We start from the raw sequence: 23593 nt of genomic DNA on the forward strand, positions 1-23593 counted from the left end.
CGCACTCTGCGTGACCTTAGATAAATGACCACCATGCTAGATCTGTTTTCCTCACCGGCAAAGAGATTGGATTAGATGATCTCATTTTAAATCCTATGATCCTAAGTAACTGTCGAGAGATATAGTTTTTGGTATGGTGGAAAGAGTACTGGCTCTGCCGTTAGAACACCTTATTTCTAATCCTGGATGCCACTGGCATGAATGGCCTTGGGCAAGTCACTTGACTTTTCTGAACATGTTTTGCCCATCTATAAGATGAAAATAATACCATTCCCACCCTCCTACAAGATGGCTATAAAGTGCTCTCAACACTTGAAGTGGAAAATCAAGGTGAACTCTTACTGTTCGAACAAATCTTACTTGGCCACACCTCAGATGCCATCTTGTCAAACCTTTACCTGTTTAGTAATTACTTCTATAACTGGCCCAACAAGTGACACCTTTGCTTCTACTGAAAGACTTGCACTGACCAGGAACTCCGTGTCTCCTGAGGCAGCCACTTCCACTTTGAAATAGCTCTAACTGTTAAGAAGTTTCTTCCTTAGAATGGGTCAAAATCTGTGTCTGTGCACCTTCAACCCACTGCTACTAATTCTGGCCTCTGGAGTCAAGCAATGCAAGTGCAAATTCCTATTTCAATGGAAGGCCATTCGAGTATGTGAAGATGGTTAGTATGTCCCAGCCTGAGTCCTCTTCTCCAGGCTAAACATGCCCAGTTTCTTCAAGTGATTTATGTGGCAAGCCACAAAACTGATTAGCAAAATATTTTTTTCACTTTCCCCAAGTTTTGCAGGGAGTTAAATATCCAACTAAACAAAAATCCAAAAATCATCTCAGTCTTCATGCAGTCATTCTGTTTCCATGTAATGTCACTTGCTGCCCTATGGAAATAGGGCTCCGGGTTCAAGGCAAAAACCAAAAACTTCAAAACAAACAAACCAAAAAAAAAACCCAGTTTATAATAAAGTTTTATTTTCATATTCCAAGATAAAACAAATACACAATCGAATGTGGAAATAAATAACTAGAAAATGCTTTGGAATTCAGGTTTTCAAACTCAGGGAATTTCAGTCCATAAGCCTTTTTTTATTTGCTTGATTTTAAGAAATGTGGAAACTGTAATGCTTTTAAAAAAAATAGAAAGTACAGTCTCGTACAGAAAATCTTATTCCACCCTCTCCAATCGTGTTCTCCTATGCTACAGCACTCAGATTTTTTTTTTTTTTAAATGCACTCGAGACACACAAACTGCTCAACAGATTTACTCAAACAGACTCGCTCAGGAAGAAAAAGGCACAGATTTAAGGAGACGCCAATGATTTTTCTGAATGTAGCAACTGAGGTCTTGGCTTGGCAAATGAAGAGACACTTAAGAACTGAAAAAGCCAAGAAAAAAAAATGTGTCAACTCTTCTGTATTACCTGCCTTCATTTAAATGGATTTTTAAATTAAATTGTATAAACATATGATATAAAGTCTGAGCTCCAAGAAGCTTCTCCCCCCCCATATTTCTGCTATGTACAAATCTTTGTACACACTGTTAATGTTCCTTATACATTTACTACATACTCTACACCAAATCAAGCCAGGATCCCCCACCCCCTTTGAGGACCTGGCCCTGAGACATTGCAGTGCACTAAGGCAGCCCAACATATCCTCTTGTTTTCTGCCAGAGGAACAGCTGGAAAGTGGGAGTGACCAGTGGCTGGTGGGGCACACTCCACCCAATCATATGTAGTCATCCTCTACTGGCTCTCCATTGACATCACAATAGTGGATGAAAATGGCAACCACTCGCTGAAAAACTCCCTTCTTCATCTGACGCAACTCTGAGATTTCCTCCCCTATTGTTTCCATACAGATGTCGGCAGACAGCTGCCCTTTCCTCCGGGGAGCGTAAATGGTGGCTGGGAAGAGACAGAAGGGGAATGACATGATTACCAGAATTATTTCAAAACTCAGTTTCTAGTTGCTTCATATGACTTCTTGGAGGCAGCCTTATTACACAGAACATGTTGTTGAAAAAAACAACAAAGGTTTAAACGAAAGGAAGTAAAACAGTCTCTCAAGAGCACTACGCTTCAGATGACATCATTAACTGGTTCTATGAAAATGCAATGCTAGGCACAGTAATGGTAAGCAGCATTACACTGTACAAACACAAAGCTATTCAGAACCAGAAGTACTCAAGTCCTACCTGAGTTTGCTTCCTGCCGTTGCTATTTTCAATCTGCACTTGTAAAAGTCTCTTAGAACCTATTTGGGTCTTAGCTTTGTAAGTTAAAAAATGAAGGGATTGGAGTAGATAACTGACCTCTGAATCCCTACTAGATCCGAGTCTAGAATTCTATGATCCTTTGACTAGATGACCTTTGAGGAACATTTACTATGATCTGGCGGGATATGCAAGTTCATAAAGCAGTCTCCAAGAGATATTTAATTCAACTCAAGTTCATCAGTATTTCCCATAAACTTCTTGTGACTTGAGTGAATTTCAATGAAATCAATTCCTCTTTAAGCTTAAGAACAAATATCAAGGGAAATTTTCAAATACTGGCATAATCAATAAATTTATAAATTATATCTGCTTTACCTTTTGTACCATAGTTAATATGAAGTTCTGGGCAGAAAATGTAGCTGAAGAAATCAAAATCACAACACTTTAGAACTAACTAAAAGTGATGGAGGGTTCAAAATTTAAGCTCCCACTTAAACAAAAATCTTCTCTACAATAGCCTCCAAAGGAGCCCTCCAGAGGTGCAGAAGCCACTGTCTTCTGAGGCCATCCATTCCATTTCTGGATGTCTTGTGTGTTAGGAAGTTCCCCCTGCAGTGAGCCAAAATCTGCCTTCCTGGAGCTTTGTCCTACAGCTCAGTTCTACCCTTTGTTCCAACAGAATAAACCTATTCCCTCTTACAGATGAATCTCAGCAACTATTAATTCTTTATGCTGACTGTTTCCTCTTTTGTATATAAATTTAGGGCCATTTTTGAAAGAGGGGGAAGAAATATCTGAAAAAATTTCAAAAGGCTATGTTCCTGAAGAAGATTTAACTAAAATAGAAGAGGTCTCAAAGCAATCAAGTACAGAGCACAGAAAGCAGTAATTACTTCTTTCATCATCTTCAAAGTCATATCTTGCATAGCTATTAGGCTCTGCTGTCCGTAGTGACCTCAGCCATGGGAAGTCTGTAATCATGGAATATGGGGCTCCATCCACAACGCCTAAAACAAGGATACATACAAGAAGTCAATTTTTCCACAGCCAATGACAAGAATATCAGTTAAAGAAAATCTGAGGTAAGCTCTCCTACTAACCCACAATAGTTGAGAGGAGGGATCACTGAGCTCAATAACCAGGAGATATGGCTCTCCTCCTGCTCCTGGTATGGGCTAAATGTATGATTTGGAGAATTCCTTACTTTTTCCTCTGGACCTCAGTTTCTTCTTTTAAAATGAGTACATGTGACTGTCCTATAATGTCTTTTCTAGTTCTTATCATTCTAGGTTCTAGTCTAGCATTCTCAGTTTTGTTCAATCCTTAAACTCTTTAAAGTATGCCAAAGGATTAGTATTGTGAACTCCTTTCATGGAAAGGTAGGTGAGCAGACCAATGGTCATCATTCTTCATGTACTGCTATTGGCAGGGGGGATACAAAATCAATCTAAAGCCTTGGTTTTTGCCAGGCTTACCTTAATTGCTGGCCTAATGCCTATGTACCCTATAAAAGCACTCTGAAGAACAGATGTTTTCCTCTTGTGTGTGCAAACAGCTCTAGGTCTCCCCTACTTCGTGCTCACCTTCTAAAGTATAAATCTCTCTTCCCCAAGGGTACTTGGTATACTTCTTCAGGTCTCCTTCACTTCGTGTGGCTTCAGGGAAAAACTCATACTTAATGAGTTCTCTGCAGGCAGAGGGGAAAACACAATATAAATTACAGAAATGAGAATATTTCAAGGGAAAACTGTCAAAATACTGCTTATGACTGAGGGGCTGATTCTATTGTACCTATTTACATGCACACACAGCAAGCACATTCTAAGCCTCATAAATTGGAAAGACTGCTGGATTTCAAGTTGGGAGACCTGGGTTCAAATCCTGGATCTCCCACACACTAATATGATCTTGGCCAACTCACTTTACTTCTCAGAAACTCAGCTCCTTCCTTTAAAAAAAAAAAAGGGTATAATAACCTCAGGAAAGCGCATCATAGGCCTTAAAGCACATTAAAAAGGGTAGCTGTTACTAAGGGTTAAGAAGAAGAAAAATTAGCAAGAAAATGGTTCTCCCTATATCCTGGGTCTCTGTAAGACACATCACAATGTCAGAAGTTTCTAAACTAAATTTTCTCTATGTATTTATAGTGAAAGATAAGTATTCAGAGAAGCTGTCTCATATTTTTGAAGACAAGAGTTCTCCTGAAGAGTAACAGCTATCTTGAAAGGAATCCTATGCAGCAGTCATGATCTGAGGCCTTTCCTTAATCAGGGAGATACTGAGCACAGGAGGGTGTGAAAGCATCAGAGTCATACAGGTACCAGTGTTTCTTGTTGACTGACTGAGGAACATGGTATTTACTGCAGTCAATGAGGTGTCAGACAAATTCGAGGTTAGGTGGGGGAAGGAGTCCTGGAAGAAAGACCCCACTCCAAGTTTAGGATTAAACTAAGGGAGCATTTGGTTTATGGTTGGGCTAAAATAAGGTAACAGATGTAAAGCATTCTGCAACCTTAAAGCACTATGTAAATACCAGTTATTATTATGATTAATCCTATTATTACTGTTAAAGCTTAGAGTCATCAGGCCTTTAGCCTGGTGATAATGTCATTTCCTGAGCCTTCTGCTGAGCTTAAGCAAAGTTCTTTAGAGCAATACAGGGGCAGGCTTGTAAATGTTTTAATAATGGGAAGAAAAAACTGTATGCACACACTTTTAAGTTTAATCTGCATTACTAATTCTTTCTCCTTTCTCAAATCTAGATAATTAACAAAAGAACAGATTAAAGCCCTGATTTGTAGCACAGTGCTTACTGATTTCCACAATGTAAATGCTTATGCTGAAAATTTAATAATCAGTTTGTTAGAGCTGACTTCAGCATACCCCGTTTATGGTGGTTCTTAATTTAAATGTAGTATAAGTCATGGGCTCATAAAGGTCACATTTGAATTTCTGATGGGGACAGGGGTAGGAAACAAGTTTAAATTAAGAGGCTTAGCATTATTCAGTTGCTATTGTTCAAGTAATTGTTGAATGCTCTGATCCTCATATATCTTTCACACATATAATAAATTATTCTTTCTAAGTAAAGACTTTTACATGCATGTGGCTTAGTGGAACGTGAAAGAAGACTGTGTAACTAAGGTCCATGGTGAAACAGTGATAACAAAGATCTGTGCTCACATGACAAATTCAACCTCTCTAGGTTTTAATTTCATGGGCTAGATGATCTGTAAGGTCACTTTCAATTCTAACATCTTACAATTCTAAGAATGTGGCTTTGGCTATCAAGCAGTGGTTAGATACAGGCAGAATTCAAGAGGCAATGTGATATCATGGAAAAAGAACTGATTTTCTAGTCAAAAGATGTGGTCCAAGTTTTGGTCTCAACACTTATTAGCTATGAGTGAAGGGGATAATAACACCTGAAAAATCTACCCCACAGAGTTGCAAGCAAAGTGTTTTTATGAACCTTAAAAGTACTTAGAAAATATGAGTTATTAATTCAAGAAAGAAAGAAAGTAGGATAGAGTTCCTTAGGTACAGACTGAGTCCTGTTCATGACTGGCTCAGGGATAGTTATGAAAATAAGATGACTTCCTGTAGGCTTCATCACTTTTCATTCTAAGTTGAAAAAAATCACTCCCTGTCACTTATCTTAAGAGGCTTCAGGTGAGTGTCCTCCTATAGAAACACAGAAGCAGAGTGGTTCAGGGAAAAGAAGGCTGGCTTTGCAGTCACAGGGCCTAGGTTTGAAGCCTGACTGACACTGACTACTTATGTGACTTTGGGTAACTTCTATGGGCCTCAGTTTCCTCAATTATAAAATGAGATGGTTGGATTAAGTGACCACTGAGGGTTCTTTGCCATTAACTGGACTATCTTTATTGGATTATGATTGTCTTAGCACCTGAGAGTCACCTGTGGGCAATGCTTCTCAAAAGTAGGAAGATCTTCAAGCCTCTCTAGGCCTCTCTGCAGATGGATACTTACTGATTGATGTTTGCTATTGTGTCCATCCAACTGCGAATGCGAACTTTGTTGCGCACATTGGGAGGGTTACTGAATTCGTGAATGATACAGATGTGATAGGGATAAGGGCCGCTGAATATCTTCTGTTCCAAAGTCAGTGTGTCGACCTAAAGGGAAGGATACAGATGGAGGGCTCAGAGCCAAGATGGGTCAGGAAGGGAGAGCCAAAGGAACAGCAGAACTACCCCTCACAGATGGGTTGTGACTACAGGACAGCCCTTGGGTTCAAGGCTGGGCAATGTCATTTAACTAGATGTATGGGTGTGGAAATACCACCTATTTTCTCTGAGCCTTACAGCTTACTCAGCTGTAAAGTGGGAATAATATCACTTATCATCTGTACTTCATAGCACAGCTGCTGTGAGGAAGGCATTTTGTTCAGCTAGGGAAATTCAGGCTCTTATTAGGAGGTAACATGGTATAGTGCAAAGAGCCCTGGACTAGAAGAAGAGGTTAGTTAGCTATCCTTGTGACCCAATGGAAAGGATATCTTTCTGAGTCTGCTAATGTAAAATTAAAGGACTGGACTAGACTACTTCTAACATCTCTTCCAGTACTAAATTCTGTAACACTACTCTTACCTTTAGATTGTAAGCTTGTTAAAGGCAGAGATCATGTCTTTAACTTATTTTCCTCTTCGTATCAAGCACAGTATTTGACATACAATGTTTATAAATAGTAAATGTCTACTATTCATTCAAATAAATAGTTTTTTATTATGGACCTACTATGTACAAAGACATTGTGTTAGAGGATAGGGGATATAAAAAGAGAAACACAGACAGTTTCAGTCTTTAAGAAGCTACAAAATGTAGCAGTGGGAATATTTAACTCATATTCTTAAATATGCAAAGATACATGACAAGTATGGATAGGCTACTTTTTATTACTGAAAGAATTGTGCAGAGGCAGCATATAGGACAAAGGACTGGAAAAGGAGGTAGGCTAGACATATGGTGAGGATAAGGGATAACAGACAGACAGCCCACATACACTTCGAATATTCATAAAATGTCAAGAAATTTAGGGGAAGGTCCTCAACATGTTGCAGGGAGCAGATTTATGATGGGATGGCATGAGTAAGAGTTGAACAGGATGAGAAGGTATGGATGGATTGTAATTTACACCATGGGAGGTAACACCTACATCAATGAAATCACAGATTCATTGAAGTATGAAAAAAGTACAAGAGAAGCAAAAAGTGCTATGAGATGGAGAAATCACTTTCAGATGAGGGGGAAGAGGAAAGGCTTTCTGGAAGAAGTAGCATCTAAGCTGGGCAGAAAATCTATATGCTAAGATCTAAAAGAATGTATGAGGGTGGAGTGATCAAAATGCAATACCATTAATCAAAAGCAGAGCTAAATAATCACTTCTTTGGGTAACAGATGAAGAAAGGCATTAGAGATATAGGGTAGAGTATGAGTAAAGGTACAGAGATGGGAAACTATGAAATGGGTGCAGAGATGGCAAGTAGTTCATTCTGGCTAGGATGCAGAATAGGTGAGAAGGAGTAGCAGGAGACAAAGCTGGAAAACCAGGTTATAGCCAGATACTGAAGGACCCTGGATATTAGTCCCTGTATTCAAATATGACCTCTGGCACTTCATATTTTGTGTAGTCTTCAGAAAGTCATTTAATCTTTCTGGGGCCTGGTATCCTCATCTGAAAAATAAAGAGACTGGACTAGGTGGCCTCTAAGACCCATTCCAGTTCTAAATCTATGACTTCATCTTTGTTTAGAAACCAAAAAAGATCCTTAGCCTTTGAGCAGTGAAGTGATATACACACATACATATACTCTCTCCCTTTCTCGACTCTATACCACCAAGACCCATCTGGCAATAGGTACAAGATAAATCAGAGGAACGAGAATGAAGAAAAACAGACAAATTAGACCACTGAGTGCAAGTCTAGGTGACAGGGAAAGAGGGTGAGCAGCAATGCCAATCTTCATCTGCCTAGGTGAACTCTTAAGTGTTTAGAAAAACTATTATGGCAACTTCAACAAAGAACTACAGAGTTCATTCTTAAGAAAAATATGTGGGGGGACAGTGTAAGTGCAAAGATCTAAAAAGTGAATGTATAGGAGTGGGATGATCAAAAACCAACCCCATGAATCAAAAGTAGAGTTAGTGCTACCTGCTGCATTGGGCGAAGGTATATGATCCGATTTCTTTCTGCAGGCATCCTTAGGATTTGATCTAGTACCTGATCCATGTTCAGTTTCTTGCACTGAGCATAGTCAAATCGGTTCACAATTGGTGCATTTTCAACTTTCAAGTGCTTCAGGACTCGACATCTTGTAGCTACAAAAGAAAACATAAAGTTCTAAATTCCCAACAATATAACCAAATTAACAGAAACACAGCTTGTTGTGATTCATTTCAAAGACTAGCCACAATCTTTCTAGACTAAGATGAAGTTGAACTCAGAGGCAGTACAGTGCAGTACAAAGTGTGCTGGATTCAGAGCTGGAAAACCTGGGCTTAAATTCTGGCTCTGCTACTTACTTGACCTTATGTGTCCTCTGACCTGGGCAAATCACAGTCTCTGGGCCTCATCTGTAAAATGACTGATTGGACTAGATATGGCCTCTAAAGTTCTTTCCAGCTCAATTTCTCTGATCTAGAATTATCACGATCATGTGTGAACACTTTCAAGGTTGTAAAATGGTTTATCATTTCAACTTAATCTCACAACATTGCAGGATAGGGGGCATAGTATACATTTTTTTGTTTTTTACAAATGAGAAAACTAAGGCTAAGTGAGGTAGTGACTTACCAAAAGTCACAAAACTAGTGTGTGACAAAGTTAGGGTCCGAGTTACAGTTTTTTTGACTCCATAGTTCAATGGTGTTTTCCATCATACCAAATTACCTCTTCAGACCAATCACATAGTCCAAAATACCTGGATAAAAACTTCACAACTGACAGATACCACAAGCAGTTCAAAAACAATGATGTAAAAATCAAGAGAGTCTAGAGCACAAGAGAGATGTCAGAGCTTTAGGTCTGGATGTCAACCACAGACCCACAAGGGCTGAGCAAAGCCATGAGAATCTCCTTAGTCCTTGAGTCTCAGAGGCTGTCAAGACCAATCTGAGCAGCCATTTCTTCAACAACATCCTCAGTAGATAATTAGCCTTTGTTGGAAGGCCTCCAGTACTATGTAGTTTAGTTTTTAAAGAACAAAATCATGGCAGATTTCAATTTCATTGTCCACTCTCTACACACAAGCTCAGGTCATCTGTGTAAATTCAGCACTTAACACAGGGTCCACAGTTCATACTCAGTAAGTCTCTGCTGAAAGAATATATGAAGTATTGGTACTGAGTCTCAATCTATAAAATTTCATGGGCAAGAACTAGATTAATAAAAGGCCAGTTCCCATAAAACTATAGTTTTTGTCCAGGCCCACAGCAACACTAATATGGTAAGAGAACAAAAAGGGCAAAGCTAGTACATTACCACAATCCTAAGAAAGTGCTGTGTTGGGCAGAAAGGTTATGTGAGATAAACAGCACCTTGTCATTTGTTCTACAAACTCCACCCTCATGACAGGGCCTAAATTTAATCTGGACATGAGACAATACTATTGCATTCCTGATCCTTCCCTTATTACCAAAGGGATAGGGGATGATTCACACTAGTGATCAGGAGCTAATATATGGGGCCCAAGGGAAAGAATTCTTCTGGGGAAGGCAGGGTATACACCAAACTGTGATTCAAGAGCATAAACAAAATATTATGTTGAATAGAATCTGAGTTCTTGGAGTAGCAAATTCAGGCATAGCTAGGGAAGCCAGCAGAGTCAGGAAGCACATTCTACAAAGGGTAGTGGTAGGAATCAGTGAGATGACATTCATCTCATATAACTTCTCTACCTAAGACAACATTTTGAATTACTTGTCACATCTCTTTTTCTACTCTACTTGGAACCTATAGTTTTCTTCATTCCAAAAGGAACTGGACCAAGAAATCAAGAAGAAATATTAAAAAACTCGATGCAAATGTGAAACAAACTCTTGGTACCAAGTAGCCCTCTTCTGAAAAAGAACAAAGAGCTAAGGGAACCACCAAAAGCTGTAATCTTACATAAGCGCCCTTTGAGAAAGGAAGAGATGTTACCACCCCATCCAGTCTTCAAAGGCGACTCTGATAACACCTCATTAAAGTTAAAAATAATCCAATATATCAAGGGTCAAAAATCTGAGGTAGGGCTACTACTACAATTTCCCTAGGTACCCTATGTAACCCTCTATCACCCTGTTTAGACAGACTGAATTAACAAGTATTTGGGAAGAGAAACAGAATTTACAAATTGAAAGAGAGCTCAGAGGTTTAATCTCTTCCTCCCTGAAGAGGAATTGTCTCTATAATACCCTGAGTTTCACCCAAACCTTCCCTATCTGGTAAGTCACCCCACTTTACTATAGTATACAGAGTTCTAATGGTTAGGTTTTACTCATATTGACCTGAAACCTGCCTAAATGCAATCCCCAACTTCTCCACACTGTTCTTCATCATCTCTTGGAACAAGGAAAACAAGTCCAATTCTCCTTCCTCAAGACAGCCCTTTAAAGAGAGCAATTATGTAACCCCCCCTTCTCCAAGAAGCGTGCTCTTTTTCTAAGCTACAAATTTGTAGTTCAATTAAATGATCCAAATATAGCATGGTCTTCAGTTTTCTCTCCATACTGGTGGTCTTCCAGACCTGCTCCTGCTTCTTATCTCCAGCTTCTTCCTAAAATGAGGCTCCCAGTCCTGCCCTCACCAGCAGGTGTGCACTTAGCTGTGCACTAATCTCCTAGTATAATAGCATGGCAAACAGGTAAGTAGGAAAAACTTTTAAAAATCTAAAACCATGTCATTTGAAATCTGGACTACTAGACTTAATTAAAAGATTATCTATAAGACTTTAAGGTCCTTGAAGGGAGGGAACATGACTCAGCTACCCTTAATTCTCATTTAGTATAATTCTTTGCACATTTCTGGGAGTTTAGAGCCTATGATTTAGTCAGGGAGTCCCTTCTATTAGGCAATTACCGAATTAGAGTCACCTGGGGAACTGAGAGGTTAAGTGACTTGCCTGGCCTCACAGAGCCAGTATGTGACAGAGACAGTACCTGAACCCAGGTCTTCCTGGCTCAAGTTGGTCCTCCATGAATTATAACATGGAATCTCATAACAGGTATAGAGTTGGCATTTAATAAATGATGCTGAGCTCTTAATTCATAGACGGACCTGTTATTATATAGTAAGGGGATAGGGAAGAGGACAGTGGATTTAACCCAGTCTAGTTGATACAATCAGAGAAAAGGGCAGACAACAAGTAATGGTGTTAACCGGTTAAATTAAGTGCAAAAACATGTCTATATTCTTTTATCTTTTTATAAAGTGTAAACATTTTTCTCTGACTGAACAAAGTTTGGCAGTGGCTAGCAGAAGACTGGTCACAATCTTGGTAGCCTTTAAAAAGCTAAACCTACCAGTTAATGTAGTGCTGGTGAAGGGAAGAACATGAAGATATCACAAGAACAGGGATATCATGGCCCTGAAGTACTGGAATCATGAGCTGCCATGGCCAAATGAGCTCTCTGAAAGTGTGACTTGGTATTAGTGCGACTTGGTATTAGTGAACTCTAGGTTTGTGTCTGTTTTCTACCAATGTTCTAGTCTGGAAGACTGCACTCCACTTTATGCGGAAAAATATTTTGTAGCTACTGTTGCTACTATGCCATTTTAGTAATTCTCTTTGCTTTGGCTTATACTCATTAGCTGACTATTACAAGTAAACTCGCTGTTGGGGGCTTTTAACTCTAGTTTTAAAAGTGAAGACTCAAAGAGTACCTGTGGAACCTATGAAAGTAGTAGTCAGCCTCCTACCTCCCAAACTGCAAAAAACCATTAAGTGCCAACTTGGAGAAGTAGTCTTGTATCAATTAGCCAGTGTGAGTCAGAGGCAGTACTTGAACTCATATCTTTCTGACTCCTGAGATGGTCCTCTATGCACCACACCATGATGTGTTATACTATGCATGCGGTAGGTATTTAATAAACGCTGCTGAGCCTCTACGTAGAAGCATTTGTGCTTATGTTCACCTCCTACTTAGCCCCTTGGTTTTACCTCATGGTGAAGTAGCCCTCAGAGAGATGTAATTTATTTTATATCACTCTAAGACATATGGGTGGAAATTACAAGTAAATAAGGAGAATAATGCAAGGGAAGATTATCTATAAATCAGTGCTGTATAAAACAGGGATGGGTTGATCTGGAGGTCATGACTGCCTAATCAATTAAGTTCTCAAATGTGATCTCTGGTCAAAGGTGCTTAATGAGGGGATTCTTTGTGTGTATTCATCCTCTGTTGCCGAAGAAGACCATGCCATCAGAGAAATAATGAAGTGACTTGCACTTGACTTTGTTTTGAGTGAGGGAGGGCTGTGCAGGTCACCAGCCTCACTTCTCCAGAGTCATCTGAATCCAGTGACCAAATATTCATCAGGATGACTGGAGATGACCCAGGATGAGGCAATTGGGGTTAAGTGACTTGTCCAGGGTCACATAGCTACTGAGTGTCAAGTGCCTGAGGTGAGATTTGAACTCAGGTCCTCCTGACTCCTGACTCCTGCACTGGTGCTCCATCCACTGCACCACCTAGCTGTCCCAGTGACGGAATTCTAGTGCTTGACTGAAAGTGAGGATTAGATTACCTCTAAAAATACTTACAACTTTTATCACACTATGAACTCTTCTCTGGTCTTATTATAGGTTTGCTTAAATTCTTTCACAAATAAAGAAGATGATAATAATAAGAGACAAGAAGTTGCCTATGGTGCCATCTGCTTTCCATTAGGCTAGCGCAGAAGTACATCTAAATATGGTCATAGGGATAAACCCACCATACTAGGGATCACAGGATCAGAAGGCTAGAAGAAATCTTAAACATCATCTAGTCCATATACTGTCTGTTGCCAGGCTCATACATGAAGACTTTCCATTTGGTAAGCTCTGATGGAGTTGGTGCTCAGTTGGTACAATCTTTTGAGAACCCAGGACTTTTTTTTTAACTACACAATCAAAAAATGGTGGAAAATTAAAAGTAGGACTTTATGATTATGAATACCTGCGCTACTTTATTGTGCTAATCACAAGTATAAATAACTAAATCTGGGAACAGTAATTTCACTCATACAGTGCTGCTGTTTGAAGTAAGTATAGAAAGTCCTTATGATTCTCCATAGGCTTGACAGGCAAATTTCTGCACATGAGCCCCAACATAATCACTAAAGAAGAACCATTTTAAGCATGAAGATATGATTAGGAATGATGGGAAGCCATGATTCCTTTTTGGTAGAGTCTGGAAAGATATTCCTCAGGTATGGAATCACCTATATGCAAAAGAAGTGCTAGAAGTTTGGTTTTTTCCCCTTATGACAAAATCCAGAATGTAATCAATTAGCAATGGCTATAAGTGAACATTCTCTCTGTCCCTATGCTGAAATACTAAGTTGACTGCTCAATAATCAATCAAGCACATGAGAAATTACTTTTAAAAGATGCTCATGTTTATAACACAATGATTATATTAGGTCTTGGCAATAACAGACGAAGTATGTCAGATATTGGATATAAACACCTACCATGAATGAACATCATCTTAGGACAATCTTTTAGTACTAGATCTGTGATTCCACAGTTGGTCAATGTGATTCCAACAAGATTTTTGGATTTCAAGACAAGAACCTGTTGATAACGAAAAACAAAATTGATACAAAGCAAATTTAAATTCCAATTTATTTAGTATTTTTTTTAAATGCTATATTTCCTTATAACCCTACAATCACTTTTGTCTCTTCCCTTTTCTACCACATCCAAACAGTAGTCCATTTTTGTTGGTTCCACCACCAAAGTAACTACCCAGTGTTCTCCTTTCCAATACCATCGCCACAACTCTACTCCAGACCTTTATCTCTTATCAACTGGACTGTTTTAAAAGACTCCTAAAATGGTCTTCCTATAATCAGACTGTCCCATCTCTGATCACATTTTTTCAGAAAGCTTTCACAGTAATGTACTCCCTGATCACTGTGGGGGCCATCTCCAGTCATCTCAATCTATACCTTGCCACTGCCCCCTGATGGCTCCAGGGGACAAAATGAAGCTGGTTGACTTTGCACGGCCCTCCCTCACTTAAATCCAATTCACTTGCACAACATGGCATCAAGGACAAACAACAAGTGGTGAGTAGGAGGGAAATGCCCCACTGGGGACCCAACTCTCTAGTTCTAATTGGACAACATAGTTCCTCTTCAATCCTCTCCTTCCTCTCCCTCAGTCCACAAGTGGAATCATACCTTTACCTACAGGTATACCGCCCAAAGAAGATATCATGGGATTTACAGTCTAGATTGCCTTCTTAAGGACCATGCCTTAAACTCAAATCACTCCCGGCCCAAGCCCCACTTAGTCACTGTTTAGGCCCTGACTGGCTCAGAATGAATATAAATAGCAAATATTTCTCTTCTGGCCAGAAACCCTGAGGGTCTTACCCTCCCAGACTGATTTTTTTTTTTTGACTAGCTAAATGAAGCCATTTTTTGCTTCATTTCTTACCTAGCCTTAATCACTGAAAGGGCATTACCTCAGTCAAACTGAGACATAGGAAAGACCTTAGCTTAAAATGGCCAAGGTCTCCCACAGGGCCATCTTCAGTCGCCCTAATCCATAGCTTACCACTGGACCCAGATGACTCTGGAGAAGTGAGGCCCGAAACTCTGCACAGTCCTCCCTCACAAATCCAAATCACTTGTAAGTCATGGCATCACCTTCCTGATATCATAGTCCTCTTTGAGACAACCCTGATCACTGTCACTCCTCTACCTGAAAACCTACAGTGGCTTACCACTGCCTACAGATAAAGAATGAACTGATACTGGTATTCAATCAGCCCTCTACCAGCTGGCTCCAAACTATTTCTTATGAGTGTTTTCTCATTATTATTCTCCTTTTCTATATTTAAAGTTTAAAATTAAAAAGACTGTTATTCATTCCCTATTCTTATCTTTCTTTCTCTAGTCTATGTTCATGATATCCTCAATAACTGGAACAGAGCTCTCAACACCCATTTCAGTGCTGAAGTTCTTCCTTTCCTTCTTCAGGTGCTACACCTCCACTACAAATCCTTTCCTAAACTCCATCTTACTAACCATATTTCTGTACCTGGGAGTCATTAACCCTCCAGTAGAGGCCATGCTATATGTGAGAGTTTAACAAATACTTCAAAGCCCCATGACTTCATTAGTATGTTTACAACCTTCATTGACATGTATAATCCCCTCCATACCTACATGTGGTTTTTGTGATTTGCTGTGGCTGAAAAAAAAAATCACTACCCAATGGTCATCTTTCTAAGTAATAAGCCACTTTGAACTGAGACAGGCTAGTTTTAAAGTAACAGGTTCACAACCTATCACTGTGTCTACATTTCCAGTACCTTTCAGCTTGGTAGCAGCTGTCAGATTTTGCTTTTTATTTTAAGCCTTCAAGAACCCAGAGAAGAGTACTGGAGTAATAATTACATATAGGATAAATTATACTCAAAGAGCATTCAAAGTCCTCTACAATCTCTGATCCCAGGACTACAAATATAGCACTCTTTCTACTACATTACACACATTTTCTCTGCAAGACAAAGAAATGATAAAGATATGTTCTCATCAGTGTGCAAAGTAACTAAATTTCTTCTGTACAGGAAAAAAAAAATTGATTGCTTTAAGCCAAAAAAGGAAAAGGATGTCACCTGCACATGATCATCCTCAATAACAGGATCGCTGGTGCTCGTGGACTTATCAGCTGTCCTTTTCCGCTTCATTGCATGACGTGGCTTTGGTTTGGCAACCTCTGCTGGGGAAGGAAAAAAATAATACATTTCAGTGTCTCTTCTTTCTCTCCCTTGATGACCTCATCCATTCCTATATCTTCAATGACCACATCCAAGCAGATAATTCTCCACTAGATAGATCTATACCCAACCAGACTTCTGGACCTGAAATTCTACCTACAAAAGCTACTGACACTTTAAATTCAAAATTTCTAAAACTGAACTTATTGTCTTCCTCTCCACCAATCTATTTTTTCTTCCTGATTAATAATACCACCATTCTTCTAGTTATTTATATTCCAAACTTTGGGACCACTGCAATCCTTCTTTTCCCCAATCTTTCATACTTTCAAAGAACCTTAGAGCTGAAAGGGACTTTAGAGCTCATATAATTCAAACACTCATCTGATGTAAGGAATACCTTCCATAAGACCTCAGAGTTGAAGATACAGAATGAGAAGGAAGGTAGATAATGCACTACAAAGAAGTAACGTAGACAAAAGAACAAGGAAAAAGTACTGTTTATGAAAACTAGGTGATGAGAAAGTTTTAAGGAGAGGGGAGTGGTCAACTATATTAAAAGTTGCTGGAGGATTCAAATATGTGGACTAAGTCAAATAGACTTAAAAATTAAGAGACTGTTTATAATCTTAAAGAGAGTAGTTTCAGTGGAGAAGTAGGATTGGAAACCAAACTGTAAAGGGTTGAGAAATGAGAGATGAGGTGAAGTAATATGGGTTAAGTGATTCTTTTAAGAAGTATAGCTGCAAAAAGGAGAAGAGCTATAGGATGACAGTTTTATGGGGAGGCCTGGACATACATGTAATACAGCAGAGAATGAACCAGTAAATAATGGAGAGGTAGGGAGGAGACAGCAGGAAATCTCCCAGAGGAGACTAAAGGGGACTGCATCAAGAATGAGAATAGAAGGGCTAGTCTTGGCAAGATGAGCTACCTCTTATTTAGAGGCTGTGAAACAGGGCACAAGATAGCATGGTAGATGGTCTCTATTTTCTTAACTGCAGGTAACTGTACAATTCTAACTTTTTTGTTTTTAGCTTAACTCTCCCCTCCCCTGCCTCCCCTTCCATCCTACCCCATTTCTGCAACCCCCACCTCCCACCTTGGATAATGGAGTATCATTCAAATAGTCACCAACTTCTATGGATTCTTATTTTGCAAACTTTCATTCTCCTTGGGTTAGCTACAAGTCAACAACTACAATCCCTCCAGTGACTGCTAGGCTTGTCTGCCCTGCTACTGAATTCTAAGGACTACCCAGTCTTTCTTTTTGCCCTACTTCTACAGTCACTAGACCAATCACTACCTGATCTGGTAGAACCTAGGGCCTTGCCAATTACCCCAATTCTAAATCCTCAGGTCACCTGATCACCCAAATCATCACTATCCATCCCAATGCTAAACCCCCAGGACCCCTGGGTCTTGCCATCTTTTGCTCCATAGCATTCTTATGACTTCTGGTCTTTTCCATTCACTCTGCTGTCTTTTATGTGTTGTCTCTCCTACATGGAATGTGAGCTTGAGAATAGGGGCTGTCTCGTTTTTTCTATTGCAAAAATTGTGTCCCCAGATCTAGGCAAACAGTTAAGTGCTTAACAAATATTTTAAAAATTCATTTGCCTTTATTTTGCCAGTGATAATCACTTCATCCAAACTTACTCTAACATCTGTATAACTAGTCTTTTGCCTTAAGCGTCCTTCCTTTCCATTTAAGCCACAAACTGCTGCCAGATTAAATTCAATACCTTCCACCACATGGCCTCTACCTTTCCAACTCTAACTCCTGTTGCTCACAACTTTCACATTATTTTTCTATACACTATGCCACATACTGGCTGAATTTGGAGTTAGAGCACCTGGTTTCAAATCCTGCCTCTGTCACAACCTCTGTGACCTTTCGCAAGTCACTTAAACTTGTGGGTCCATTTCCTCATCTGGAAAATGAAGGGATAGATGGCCTCCTTTCATTTCTAATTCTATGATTCTATGGTGGTATTTGTCACTTGAATACATTTTGTATTTTTCTACTTCTATGCTTCAGTTTGCAGTTCCCTATCCCTTAATGCCTCAATTTCCTTATTTACAAAAGAAAAAGGTTGAACTAAGTGATTTTAATTTCCTCCAGGCCTCTGAGTCTTTGAAACTATGACTAATTATGACTCCCTACCAGGGAAAGAACTGAGTTCTTTCCTAATTACCTAATAACAATTTCAATTGCTATAGGATTTAAAGATTATCAAGTTCTCTCTTTACAATACACCCAGTAAGAACAGGTGAATCAACTGTTATGCTCTGAGAATAGAGGTGAAGTGACTTTGCCCAGAGTGGGGACTCTGACCCAAATCTTTTGACTTCCAATATTCCATTATACTGTGATGTTAGGCCCTAATTCTCCAAAGCAGAAGATGACACTGCCAGAACATTACCTTTAAAAAGGATGAGAAAAAGGCCATTTCTCCTTTCAGAGGCTATTCCTTTCAATCTGAATAGTAGTAGTAGAGTCAGATTATTCTGTAGTAGAGCCAGATTATTTTTTAAAAAGTAACTAGTACCCTAGGAAACTTATATTTGAGCTTAATTTTCTTAAGGGAACCCTGTGCCTGCAGAGAAACAAAATAAAGTGGATCTAAATTTTGTGTAATTATAGAAATAGTATAGTACAGTGGAAAGAAAATTGGATTTGGAACCAAAGAACCTGGGTTTTAATTCTCCCTCTACTACTTAGTACCTGTATGACCTTGGCAAGCCTCATGACATCTTTTGGCCAGTTTCCTTACCTGTAAAGTGAAAAGGATGGACTGGTTGACCCCTAGGGTTCATTCTAGGTTCTAAATCATACATTCCTATGAAAGAAGCTGTCAACACAAAATCTGTCCCATTTCAATCCCAAGAAGAGTTTTATTCAATTAAAAGTTAAGGTCAAGAACTGTCAATATTTTTTTGCAGTAAAGCTGGAATTTCATAAATCTAGAATAGAAAGAAGTTACTTGCCCAAAGTCCTAAGAGTCAGTAAATACTAGGAGTCTCTTATTCATGGTTCTTTCTACTAAGCCATCTTCCTAGCAAAAGTTACTAAATAAAACTTCCAGGTTTTATTTCTGCATGTTGTTAGTTTACCCATTGTCTTGACTAAAACGATCAGAAGTTTTCCAGTGACTTGCTGTTGCCAATCTGGCGGTAAAGTTTAAACTCCTTAACCTGATATTCAAGGTTTTAAACAAATTAAACTGGTGCCACCATTCCTTTAGGTAGGCTTGTTCCACAGTATTCTCTTCTATGTATCTTATGATCTTGCCTAATTGGTCTGCTGGCTGCTCCCATATCCACCTCCAGGTTTTAGTTCATGCTATATCATTAAGACTATGAACTCCTTGAGAGCAGGGACTGGTTTTTGCCCTTTTTTGTATCCTCAGTGCATAGCAGAATGCCTGGCACATAGTAGGCACTTAAGAAATAATTGTTGACTTGACTACTGCTTTAATTCCCTATCCTTTCTACCTTTTAAAATTCAATGTGAACGCTATTTCCTTGATGGAACTTTCCCTGACTCTCCCAGTTACTTATGATCCTTTCCTCATCAGAGCCCATTAGAATAATTTAGTTGCACCTCACTTTTGTAGTTACAATACTTAGGATTTCATATTTTAGTTATCTGTGTGTCATATCCCCTAGCAGAATTTAAGTTCTATTGTGGAATTTTATATTGCGTTCAGTGCCGAGCATAGCAGGTATTTAATAAATGTCTACTGATAAAATACAATTCAAAATAGTTTAATACTTATATATGTTATTTCCAACTTTACTCACCTGAAATTTCTTTCCCAAGTTACCAATGATCTCTTAACTGCCAAATTCAGTGGTCTTTTCTCAATCTTCATCTTTCTTGACCTTTCTGAGGCATTTGACACTATGGACCACTCTCTCCTCTATGGGTTTTTGTATTTGATTTTCCTCCTACCTGTCCAACAGCTTCTTCTCCATTTATTTTCCTGTATTATCATTCATGTCTTGGCCTCTAATAGTGGGGATAAGCTCTGTGCAAGATAGTTCTCATATAAGAACATGAGTGCCTTGAGGGCAGGAACTGTTTTTCTTTTCCTACATCCCTAAGAGCTTAGCATAGTACACAGATAGTGCTTTAACAGCTGCTTTGTGATTAGTGACCTCATCAGCTCCTACAGGTCCAATGACTTCTATTATGCAAATTTGTCTCAGATTTCTATTTGGCCCTCATTTCTCTCGAGCTCCAGTTCCACACTACCAACTCTGAGACATTTCCAAGTGGATGTTCCATAGGATCTCAAACTTAGCACATCTAAAACAGAACTCATCATCTTTTCCCCACAACTCACCCCTCTTCTAAACTTCTCTTTTGTCTTTCAAGGATACCAACATTCTTCTAGTTACCTAAGTTGGTAAGAGCTGAGTCCACATTTCCAATCAGTACTAAATCTTTCCATTTTTACCTCAACATCTCACATCCATTTCTTTCTATCCACAACCACCACTCTAATCCAGGCTTTCATCAACTCTTACCTAAATTGCTATATTCATTGTTCTTGTCACAACTCTCACTTCCCTCCCCAATTCATCACACACACATTTGTCAAAATGATATTCCTAAAGCAGAATCTGGCTACTATCACTCCAGTGGCTTCCTATTACTTTTAGGATCAATTTCTAACTCCTCTGTTTGACATTTCAAATCCTTCCCAATATGGCCACAACCTACATTTCCAGGCTTAATATAGACTGCTTCCCTTCACAAACACTATGAGCTGGTTACATTAGGAAAAAGGAATAAACCACAATTCACAAGGAAACCAAGAAAGACATAACACGTTAAGTTTTAAAGTACCATTTAGTTTGATGCAACCGTACCATATGATGAGATTATATATAACTAGATTCCACAGAATCTGAGAGGTGGAATTCGAGTTGTTTGAGGTCATCAAGTCCTATTTCCTTTACACAAAAAATGTGCAGTTCCGTAGATGATCCAGAATTGGGTAGTATCTCTGTGTTCGTCCTTTTTTGCCTAAGAAGACCATGCCATCAGAGAAATAGTGACATGACTTGCACTTGACTTTGTTTTTTTGAGTGAGGGAGGGCTGTGCAGGTCACCAGCCTCACTGCTCCTCTACAGCCATCTGAATCCAGTGACCAGATATTCATCAGGATGACTGGAGATGACCCAGGATGAGGCAATTGGGGTTAAGTAACTTGCCCAAGGTCACACAGCTAGTGAGTGTCAAGTGTCTGAGGTGAGATTTGAACTCAGGTCCTCCTGACTCTTGCACTGGTGCTCTATCTACTGCACTATCTAGCTGCCCCGGGTGTATCTGAGAGATGAACAAAATATCATTCTTTGACCACTGAGCTCACAGGTCCATAAGAATGATCAAGAGGAATAAGTTTCTATGTTGTTGTAATTACTCAGTTTTTTTAAGTTGGACTAAATGTAATAACCTTCAAATACGACTTGATTATACGGTTACTTAAGATGATAAGAGGGAAAAAAAAGATAACTGTCCTTATTTACTAGGGCCAGATTCAGTATAAAAATGGATGTCTTAGTAAAAGAGAAGATCCCAAATTCCAGTCTTTTCTTATCAAAGCAGTAACTTCCTGTAGTGGAAGGGAGAAATCTTTTTCTTTTTTTACATGCCCTACAGTACCTCCAAATATTTTCTCAAACCCACCCAGTCTAGTTTTTATCGTATGCTAATATCCTTCACTTCTTTAGTATACTTTCCATTCTCCCATTGCGGTCCTGCCCTCTCCAGTCTCCCTCTTAGCTCACTCTATTCAATTCTGAAGTGGACTTCCAAACCCCAATTTTATCTGAAGTCTCTCCCTTTCTTCAGGACCCAGGTCTATGTTACTTACTTTTCTATCCTCCAGTTTCTTCTTGTACACTGCCTAGCTGGTCCTCCTGTTTATATCTTCCTTTCCCTTACACTAGTTACGCATCTACATTTTCTGCTTATGTTAGATTATGGGCTCTGTGTCTTTGCATCCTCAATAGCAACACTCACAATTATAGATCTCATTTACATAGTACTTTAAAGATTCCAAAACACTTTTAAATGTTATTTTATAGAGGAATCCTGGTATAATAGTGTGTTGGAGTTACCGAACACCTGGGTTCAAAATCCTGCCTCACACCAGCTTCTGGGAGTCACAATCTCTCTGTGTCTCAGCTTCCTCCCCTCTAAAATGAAAAGGTTGGACTACGTGGCTTCGTAAGATCCCTTTCAGTGCTATTTTTGTGATCCAATGACGGAACAAACCTGTGAAATAAACTCTACGCATACTATACCCATTTAACACATGAGGAAACAGGCTTAGGGAAGTTAAGTGATTTGCTCATGGCTATACAGCTCCTAAGCATCAGAGGCAGAATGTGAACTCAAGTCTTTCAGACTGCAAAGCCAGCAACTTTTCTTTTACACAATGGAGCCTTCCAAGTATCTTGCATTACAGATGCTTAATAAATATTTAATGATGGAATGCTTTAGTATGGAACATATGGACAGCTTTCTTCTGAAAGTCTTAGTTGAATAGCCATTCCATCCCCCTCAACATTTGGATAATGACATTCCCTAATTCATAAGCAGTGAAAGAATTTTTTTTATTCTCATCATTTTTAGAAAGGGAGGGGCAGTTTATCTTAGATATTCAAGGAACCAAACAATGATTTGGCCAAGTTCTGTGATGATATTTAAAAATCTATGGTTGAAAGCCTTCTTAGAAGCAGTAAAAGGGATTCCAGATTAACATGGAAGTGATCATCTTGGACTAATGAATGTGTGTAAGCCATCATCCAAACCTAAGGTCTAGATGCCTCTGCAAGAGATTCTTGATATAAAATTCTTGTTGTTATTCACTAATACTGCTTTTTTTGGGGGGGAGGGGGATGAATGAAGGAAAAAACACCTACAGTGCCCAATATGAGCAGAGAGGGGTGGAGTAGATAGAGAACTCATCTCTGAGTCAGAAAGACCTGACCTTAGTCCTGCCCTGAAATATTGTGAGGTTTAGGAACCTTGGGCAAGTCAGTGAAGCTCCCGCTGGCCCAGGCAGCAACCTTTTTGAAAGGATTCCAAGTTGCAGAGAAAGTGCAAAATTGCAGTAGTAGAGGAACTTTCTCAATGAAAGCAGATGAAAGCACAGATCTGGTAGAAAAAAAAAGAGGTTGGGGGGGGGGTTTCCTATATAAATGAGTATGTAGTGTGAGAAATTCTGTAATATAAATTGAGGCTCATTAATTTTATCTAAAAATTTAATTTCTCTAATATAACGGAAAAATGTTTTTAAAATGTACAAATATTTTAAAATATCATTTTTCTGTTCAAAAAATGTTCATCTTCCATTCTAGAAATTGGATACTAGTAAATATTTCAAACAAAAGGGTCTACTTTGGCAGAGTTAC

General features: G+C 39.1%; 1 protein-coding gene and 1 long non-coding RNA gene across 7 annotated transcripts in view; one reads left to right on the forward strand and one right to left on the reverse strand.

Moving 5' to 3' along the window:
- Positions 1–950: 950 nt before the first annotated feature.
- Positions 951–23593, reverse strand: part of FBXO38 (F-box protein 38) — a 119206-nt gene continuing 96563 nt past the window's right edge. For 4 of the 5 annotated variants that reach the window (XM_072631030.1, XM_072631026.1, XM_072631027.1 and 1 more), the window contains 7 exons: positions 16057–16160; positions 13898–14000; positions 8393–8559; positions 6212–6357; positions 3802–3905; positions 3112–3225; positions 951–1907 (listed from right to left, as the gene is read on the reverse strand). In XM_072631030.1, the coding sequence (XP_072487131.1) occupies positions 1729–1907; positions 3112–3225; positions 3802–3905; positions 6212–6357; positions 8393–8559; positions 13898–14000; positions 16057–16160 (917 nt within the window). In that variant the 3' untranslated portion in view covers positions 951–1728. The remainder of the gene's footprint in view (positions 1908–3111; positions 3226–3801; positions 3906–6211; positions 6358–8392; positions 8560–13897; positions 14001–16056; positions 16161–23593) is intronic. The other variant, XM_072631028.1, reaches the window with a different exon arrangement.
- Positions 1906–23593, forward strand: part of LOC140518689 (uncharacterized) — a 43778-nt gene continuing 22090 nt past the window's right edge. For both annotated transcript variants that reach the window (XR_011971987.1, XR_011971988.1), the window contains exons 1-3: positions 1906–2135; positions 2983–3300; positions 4366–4535. This is a non-coding gene — a long non-coding RNA (uncharacterized lncRNA). The remainder of the gene's footprint in view (positions 2136–2982; positions 3301–4365; positions 4536–23593) is intronic.

This window comes from Notamacropus eugenii, chromosome 1 (genome assembly GCF_028372415.1).
Source record: "Notamacropus eugenii isolate mMacEug1 chromosome 1, mMacEug1.pri_v2, whole genome shotgun sequence".
NCBI lineage: Eukaryota > Metazoa > Chordata > Mammalia > Diprotodontia > Macropodidae > Notamacropus > Notamacropus eugenii.